At 37.9% G+C, this 8,868-nt stretch overlaps 1 protein-coding gene and 1 long non-coding RNA gene across 3 annotated transcripts in view; one reads left to right on the top strand and one right to left on the bottom strand.

Moving 5' to 3' along the window:
- Positions 1-47: 47 nt before the first annotated feature.
- LOC100744362 (mucin-3A) overlaps positions 48-8,868 on the bottom strand; it is a 23,457-nt gene continuing 14,636 nt past the window's right edge. Inside the window, exons 3-7 of one of the 2 annotated variants that reach the window (XM_003487971.4) lie at positions 8,734-8,774; positions 7,948-8,101; positions 7,805-7,852; positions 7,029-7,144; positions 48-6,336 (exon numbers count right to left, since the gene is read on the bottom strand). In XM_003487971.4, coding sequence (XP_003488019.3) covers positions 1,822-6,336; positions 7,029-7,144; positions 7,805-7,852; positions 7,948-8,101; positions 8,734-8,774 — 4,874 coding nt within the window. In that variant the 3' untranslated portion in view covers positions 48-1,821. The remainder of the gene's footprint in view (positions 6,337-7,028; positions 7,145-7,804; positions 7,853-7,947; positions 8,102-8,733; positions 8,775-8,868) is intronic. The other variant, XM_033319773.1, reaches the window with a different exon arrangement.
- LOC117151443 overlaps positions 3,175-8,868 on the top strand; it is a 23,556-nt gene continuing 17,862 nt past the window's right edge. Inside the window, exon 1 of the long non-coding RNA XR_004461378.1 lies at positions 3,175-3,315. This is a non-coding gene — a long non-coding RNA (uncharacterized LOC117151443). The remainder of the gene's footprint in view (positions 3,316-8,868) is intronic.

Here is an 8,868-nt window from a genome sequence, read left to right as displayed (position 1 = left end):
TAAAAAATTTTTCTGAATGTATCATGTACGTTATATGAAAAATCACATTGGTGAAGTTTGAAGCGAGTCTGAAAATTTACGTACAAGTTACAAGATATTTGTAGTAAGTATTTTTAGTACTAATTATATGTTTTAGGCAACTAGTTATACTGTATGCTAATTTTTTTTAGTAAACATGTATTTGCAATAAACATCCTATAACTTTTATATACATTTGAAGGTATATTTTACTATTATAATTATGATAATCGTGTCTTATTATAATAAAAGATAAAGTTTGTTATAACACATAATTATATTCACAAAAATTTTCTATGAGTCAGGTGTGCAAATACTTGACAAAAGTCCATTGTGTAAATTAAAGAGATGAAATCAATCTTCGTGACTTAGAAAGGAGATAATACCTAGTATTATCGTGTAATATTTCAACTTCTTCAAACTTTATCAAAACGTAGGATCTAGATAGAAGAAGAAATACTATACAAAGAAAATATTTTGCAAGTCTTTGGAATGTTCTTTCGTAATTGCTGTATTAAAAAATAGAATTCTGTGATATAAATTCGTTAGAATAATTGAAAGTACGTTGACGCAACATTGGTCCTTAATGATTTCAAATTTTGCAAACCATTGAAACCATTTCAGCACAGATATAGATGTACAGTTCGTATTTCTCATAAAGGTAAATCGTTAAATCTATTATAGAACATCGAAATTCTTATTTATTCAACGTAGGGTGTACAACGATTATAATACAGTGTACTTGTACGCGATGTAATACTGTTAACGATCAGGTGCAATTGTATATATTGTATTTTAATTTACAACCTAACGAACGAATTCCAAAGAATTTCATTATTCCCGCGGACTCGTTCGTCCGCGACGCGTGATTCAAATGAAATTAATCGGGAGTCGTTTCGTCGATCACTAACACCGTAAAGCTTCGTTCACATTAGTCAAGTTACGTGAATTCAAGCCGCTTGAGCTCGAGTAACCTAATTTGAAGGGAACACCTAACACTAGGTAGAATATTTTTATTAGAAAATAAGAATAAAAAGCAAGTAATTACACGCTTGTTCATAAATATTAAGATACTTGCTGGTTTCGTACGAAACTTTTAATCCGAGGTATAATCTAAAATCAATTTTATTTAAAGTACCGTGGAAACGATTAATCAGAATTTTATATTCGCGTAGCATAAAGATACTTCAGATTATTTTAAATCGAGTCGGCTGATGAGGATAAACATAGAAAATTATAAAGATATTTCAACTGGAGTAAATTACACGCTGGTAAAGAGGTAACAAGTTACACGAATTTAAATTGCTCGAGTTCATGTAATTTGACCAATCTGAACAAAGCTTAACTTCTTAACAGTAAAGAGTTTCGTGCGTATAGAAAATTGAAAGGAAAGATATTTCCGTCGTATTAACTACGTACGTGTTGCATTCCCATCACCCATAGACACCTTCCACTCTCGTATCAATGCAATTTAATTTTCTAATCAATTTGAAAAATCCTCTGAACAAAAGTTATTCGACATATAACATTACACTAGCAAAGAAAGAAAATTGATTTGTTATACGATTAGGTAATACAAGTTAATTGATCGAATTATGATACTCTGTCTATAAAATCAATCAACAATTCTCTAGCATATCGTCCTTCATCTTGAACTTCATCGATTCATCCAATACATACTATAGTAATACGAAAAAGTAGTTTCTGTTTTCTCAAAAAGACATGTTTCGGAAGGGATTTCTAATCTTCAGAGCCTGTCGACGCTAAACGATCCTTGCAACTTAAATCTCGGCTCTTGAATTTTCACCCCCATTTGGTAGCTATCGTGTACAACGATCTGAGAAGTTCCAGCGCCCTGTTATCCGACGCAACAGTCTCGTCCTCCTGCAAAGAATTATTTTCATCCAACGTCGCGGTCTTTTCCGATCGTCTTACGATGCTCGCCGAATTTTCCGTAGTTGTTCGAAACTTGCGGCTCTTTCTACTTCTAAATGTGGTCACCGGTGGATCCGTGACTAATGGAGCGGTCGAGGCACTTTTTGCGTAATTAATCGACCTAACAGCAGGCAGACTAAGCTGATTAATTCCGGCCACCGCGTTCTTCGATTCCTCCGATGAAAATTCGTTCACGGGCAATCTAAGCAACGCGTTTAGCAATTCTTCCCTTTCACGTTGCAACGTTTTATTCGCTGGATCGCTGCAGTGTCGTATTAAAAGTAGAACAAGTTGTCGAACAGTCTCGTTGTTATCCGCCTGTTTCATCACCCTCATCAACGTGTTAGTACTCGAATCGTTTAATTTACCGAACAGTTTCTCAGCAATTTCGTTCTCTGTTCCATTTAACTTAGTCGTCGCTACTGTATAAGGCAATAAAGAAGTCACCACGGTGTCATGAGGCAAAGACTTGGTCGACGTGATGGAAGACGTTATGGTCGTCGTGATACTGCTGCGTGTGGTTATCATTGGCTTCGGTGTCGCGGTGTTTTCAGCTGTTGACGAAGTAAACGAAGTTGGAAGCAGAGAAAATGTCGTAGGCGAATCTTTATCCCTAGACAATCTCTGCGATGAAAACAAAACATCTTCGTCGCTAACGAATGACTCGTCTGAACTACTCGATACATCTTCACCCAGAGAAGGCGTATTTTCATAATCTACTCCTTCTCGACTATCAGTGACGCTAAACGTTCCTGTTGTAACAGTGGAGCCAAGGTCTGACTCTAAATCGTGATTAATTCTCTGAGGGTCAACGAACACCGAAGTCTCCCATAAATGAGTAACAGCTGGAGACGAAGTCCAGTGGTCACTGTCTAATAACTTTGAATCTTCCTTTTGATCTACGGACTCGAAAGAATCGTTAGAATCGTCATTTGCGCAAGGCGTAGTATCTATGCTATTTGTAGTGGAGGTTGTTAGTTCAGTAACAGCAGCTGTGCTTGTTATAGGCTTCTCTGTTGTCTCGATATTATGTTCGTCCACGTGATTGTAAAGATTTCTAAACTTCATGTAACTGCTTCGTAACGTAGGCAGGGAAATTCCAATTGGTTTCGGTTCGGCTAATAACGACTTGTGACGGGGAATTTTATGAGGTTGATTTGTAGAGGTTTCGTAACTCGTGGTTGAATCAAAGGTAGTCGATCGAACGCTATGCGTGGACATAGGTGTACTAGAATAACTTTCATGCCTCAACGACCCGAGAGTTTTATCATTATCCTTTCGAATCGTCTCTGGATGATCGTCGAAAAACGGAGGATTCAATTGTTGCTCAGGTTTCTTACTCGTCGACTTTTTGTTCCAATTGTAGGTAACCATGTGCACGAACACGGATGGAGAGGGAGGTGTCGGTGAAACGACGTAATTGTCGCTTATGGGAGTGCTGGCGAATAATTTGTCGAGTGATTCCGTGACAGTCGTGACGCTGTTATTCTGGAAACCCCCGACGCGATTTTGATTCCCAGTCTCATCGGACGAAACGTAGCTACTTGTCACCGCTGACTCGCCGTTTCCTTTGTCCACCTCGTTATTCTGATTGTAGAATCCGCTTGAATCATACGGTGTACTGTTTGGCTCTAAAGTGTACGCGCTCTCTGTTGGAGGAACGGAAGTCTCGAAATACGTGCCAGTCACAGGACTCAACGATATCAAATTGGTACTATACTCAAACCCGTCTTGAGAAAATACTTTGGGAGTAGTGTAGTAAGTGCTTGCTGATGTGCTAAAAGTATCGTAAACGCTCTCTTGGGTCGTAGTGGTTGGTGGTTCAAAGGTGGTAGGATAAATGGTAGTTAATTTCTGTCTTATATCGTTACCATCGTCGGAGAAATCTAGAACTTCGTCTCTTTCTCTGGTCGGGGAAGTGTTATCTTCGATCAGATAGGGAGTAGTAGTGCTCCATAAATCATTTTCTTCCGTAGTTTTAGATGGCTCGGTCGGTCTGATCTCCGTTAATACCTTCTTAAACGATTCTGGATCCAATAAATAGGCCGACAGAGCGTGTGTGAACACTTGAGCCAGCTCTCGAAGTCTAGTACTGTTAGTCTTTCGAAGATCATCCAAGGATCGTCCGCTTTGTTGGAGCTCTAAATCATCGTTATAATCCTCTCTGTAACCACTAGAATTGTCCAGACGATCTTCCGTAGTCACATTATTCGTCTCCACCTCTTCGTTCAATTTAAATAATTCCGTGTACGAATCGATAGTGTGCCTGGTTAGAAGACTGGTCGGCACTTGGACCGTTCCATTACTCTTCTTCGAAAGTGCCGATTCCTCCACATCCTCTGCAGACTCTATATTTATAGAGGAATCCGTAGTTTCGTTCGAATCAAAGTTCTCTGTGGCTGTAGAGAAATAGAGAGCTAGAGAGTGTAATGTCGAAGGAGCTGGAGGAACGGAAACGTTCGACGCCTTCTCGTTTTCTTTCAACGTTTCCGACAAACTAGATACACTATGCTCGAGATTCTTCAAAGAGTGTAGCATACTCAACGCGTGCTCTCTTTCGGAAAATCGCGCTGCATTCGACCTAATCTTACTCGACGACGTCGAAGTAGGATATTTCAGTTTTGGTATCAGAGTTCTCGGAGAGGTATAAGTCGTCGTATAAGTGGGCACCGTGGGAGTATATGGAGTTGGTTTTGAAGTGGTACTGCTAGAACTGTACGCGTAGTTTCTTGTAAACGGAATATAAGGACCTAGTGTAGACATCACTTTACCCTGTTTGTACGTGAAACTTCTATCGTAAGGACTCAGATCCTTCTCGGTCACGGTGTTCTGTTGATAAGCCAGAGTGCTTCTAAAAGGTTTCTCTGTGGTTGTGCTGATCAAATTTTGTCGATAGCCTGGAGATACCGTGGAGGGGTTCTTGCTAGTCGGTATAGAATCGTTGTTTAACCTATTAGACTGGTTATCGATCGTGGTTCGAGCCGCTGGTCTCTCTGTGCTGCGTCCAAAATTGCTGCTACGGAAAGATGCAGTTGGTGTGGGAGAAAAGTAGCTTGTAGTATATCTCTGCTGCGAAGAACTCGGTGTTATAGTGTTTTGACGATAGACATCTGTGGTCACGTAGGAACGAGTCGTAGGAGGAACTGTTCCTGTGTTCCCGATAGTTGCTCTATTATTATCCCTATTATCGTTACCATCGTAATAATTCTTGTCAACGAAGCTGCTTCGAACGTTAGTCCCTATAGTTCTCGCGTTTCCACGATACTCGTAGTTGCTGTTAGCAAACAGAAGCGATTCGGTGATCGGTTGAGTATCAGAATAAGTAGATGGATTCGTTAGAAAACTACTACTTTCGGTGGTAATCTCGTCGTTACACGGAGGAGTAGCAGTGACCGTCGAATACTGTGTCGTCGTCTCATAATAAGTAGACATCGTGTCTGTAAACGACGGGTAATCGTTCCTCTGTGTGGATACGTCGTTTTCATTATCCCGTCTCCACGTGGTCGAATCATAAATAGAATTTCTCGTAGTAGAATCACGATTAATGTACAATTGATAGTAATACTGGTGCGTATTTCCAGTGTTTTCGTTGAACCGATTCCCACGATTGCCAACGAACGCTGCGCTTTCTGCAAATTGCTGAGACTCTTTCACGGGGCTTGTATTGCTTCCTCTGAATGTAGTCGACTCTGTATAAGCTGGCGTGACCCTTTGCGAAGAAGTAGAGTTACTCCTATTCAGACCTTTAAACTTCAATCTTTTCAGAGCTCCTTTGTCATCACGTTGACTATTCGAGTTTCTGTTCGTAACGTAGTAATTTTGAGCCTTCTTCGGGGTGCTATAATAATCTTGACTGGTCGTCGAATACCTATTCACGTTCCCTTCGTCGGTGTTTCTTGTAAATTGATTGAATTGCTGCTTCAAGTTGGAAGGTTGATTGTTCGAGTGAAATCCATTGCCACCAAACAGTTGGTTACCGTCTCTTTGTGAGTTTGATTCTTGACTGAAATTGTTGCCAGAGTCAAAGTGTCGAGAGGACTTGATCCTTTCTCTGTTTGGTTGCACCTGATTTTCTTGCGGAGGCTCTTCATACGGTTTAATCCTTCCGTTCTGCTTACCATCGTAACTGAGATTCTGAACGTCGTAATAGTCTTGTTGCGCGCCTGATTCGATCGACTGTGGATAATCTAATTTCGATTTTCGAGACTCGGCCCGTCTTCGTTCTTCTTCAAATAACTGCTCGCTACTTTGCTCGTACAATTCCGCGGATTTGCTACAGTCCACCTTGAACCACCAATCGCAAATTAGCTGCGATTGTTGAAAGATGGTGCCGTTCGGACAAAGAAATGAGATTTTTCGCCCGTTGTCGCAGATATGGAATACCTGAACAGAGAAATGTTCATTGTGATAATTCATTGCTTGATTTTTGTTTATCGTGTACCATTACGGAATCATTTATATCAACGGAGTCTGTGTAGTTCGACGGCCAAAAAACATGAGAATATGAATGAGAATATAAGAACTAACAATTTTTTTAATCTCTCTTTTAAGAAATAAAATTTAATACGAAGGCCATATCAAACGAACTACGATGACTATTATAACACGTTATTTTCTTAAATCGTTAGGTTTTCCAGAAATAAGCAGTCTACAATAATAGAAGCGAAAACCCCAGTTCTACAATTGTCTATTCATCAAAAAGAGCATACATTGACACACAATACATAATTATACATCTTCGTAATGTATAATATCTTGTATTTCATAGTCGCATCGGCTGCCTGACTCATTTGATTACCAAACATAATCATACGTCATTATTATCTCTCGTTTTGAATTTTTATTCTATTTTTAACGTGTTTAAGATCGTCGACACTTTTAATTAAACTTCCTTCATGTTACGTTATTGGTAAAGATAATTTTTAGGAGAAAGTTTCACAAGTTTTACGAGTTAAATGGTCTATTCATCAGGTCTATCGCGAGACGAGATATCGCGATGTCGTAACGGTGAATCCCGCGTTTGATTAAAGTAATTATATTGCGGCAAGATATATATTAAACCATTTGTTACTTACTTGACAATTCGTCTCCAAGTCAGCGTAGTAACCACCTTTCAGACCGCGACAGCTGAACGAAGTAGCTGGAATTGTCGTGAGAGCTGGAAAATCCACTCCTGGCTGTCCTGTCACGCCTAAATTACAAGATCATGTTTCATTGTACGACTTGATCGTTCCCTTTTAATAATCCACTGACGTTTTAATTCCCAACAGCGAAATTTCTACTTTGTTTATTTTTTCTTTCTCCTTCATATTACGTGAATACGATGAAAAATTTAAAAAAGTGTGCAGGGATTCTATTAAGTCATGCAAGTTAATTCTTTTACATGCATTTAAAGCTTCTTGCAGTTGCTCGAAAAATGTTTTATTTCGTATCATTCAAAACGATTCTACCGCCTATAGCATATTACCACAATCATTTATTCTTCTTCTTATAAAACATTTTCTTTTTTAATTAATTCATAATCTTGAAACTTTTCCTTTTTCTTTTTTAAATAATTCATAATCTTGAAACTTTTCCTTTAATTTTGCTACAAATTTTCCAAACAACCTAATATACATACATGTTTTTACAAGACTCTATTACAAGACATGAAAGTCAGTATTAATCGATAATCTGATCTTCTTTTCTTTTTCCATCGATCGAGATCGATTTCTTGGTGATCCACAGCATTAGTTGTCACATCGGTCAGTTACAAAGGATATTAACTAGATGCATGCGCTTTATTCTATTGGGATAGAGGAAGCTGAAAGAGAAAGCGGCTGGTGTACTTATGCAGTATTATTAATAATACCCGCTCCTTTGAGCCATTCCTTGAGAAGATCCACATTGCCGAAGAAGACTGGGAAAGAAAGGCGAAGAAAGTATTTTAGAGACAGAACGGAAGAGGGTTAAGAAGTGTTACTTTCGGTGTTAATAAGAGTATGGCTTAGAAACCTTGATAAATTTGGTACTCGCCATTCTTCTCAGATGCCAGTCTTTTCACTATTTTTTTCAACGATTCCTCGTTCTCTATGGATGCTTCTATACTGGATAAATCCAACTCTGACGAAAGTTCTGGCAGATTTGCTTTTTTGTTACTAGTTTCTGACTAGAAGTGAAAGCAATTCGTAATGAAATTATACAAAATATTAACCGTGTTAAGTGTATAATAATTAGACTGAGGATTTCTATGCATTTATTGTTTATGGGAAATTTAAATGTACATAATAATACGCTGCATAAGATTGGAACGCTATAAATATTATAATGACGTTAGTATACTTGCATGTGAATCAGTTAATTATTTATATTAATTAAAACAACACAATATTCATAAAAATTCATAAAATGTATAATATACGTGGAATATTCAAAGTAAAATACTCGATATAATACTTAATAGATGAAATGGATCTCTTGAATTATCTTAGAATTAAACAAAAGTTGATTAACTAAAAATCAACTCGAAAGTTTTTTAGTTTCGTGAGCTTCCGAGTATCTCTAACTATTATTTAACTATTATTTAAAAAATATGCATTCGCATAAATATCCGTAGTCTAATAATAATTCTTGTATGACAAGTAGTCTTAGAATATTTGAAAATACTTTGCTATTTTTCTTAACACATTTTTATGACTTGTTTCGTAGTAATAACAGTGTGAGTAAAAGACATTGAATGTAGATATGTATTGTTATTTTACACGGTAGAAGCTAGAAACGTTAATGAGCGGTCATAGTCACCTCTGCTTCGCAATTGCTGACCATGAAAGTGACCATTGAACCTGAAAAACCGAGTGACACTTAAACCTCAAATATTCAGAAACGAAATTTATTATCAATTCCTCGAAAAATGATACTTCATTTTCCGTGTTTTAA

This window comes from Bombus impatiens, unplaced genomic scaffold, assembly GCF_000188095.3.
Source record: "Bombus impatiens unplaced genomic scaffold, BIMP_2.2 scf_0216, whole genome shotgun sequence".
Taxonomy (NCBI): Eukaryota; Metazoa; Arthropoda; class Insecta; order Hymenoptera; family Apidae; genus Bombus; species Bombus impatiens.
Note: the sequence above shows the minus strand (reverse complement) of the source record. Positions and strands in the feature narration are given on the sequence as shown.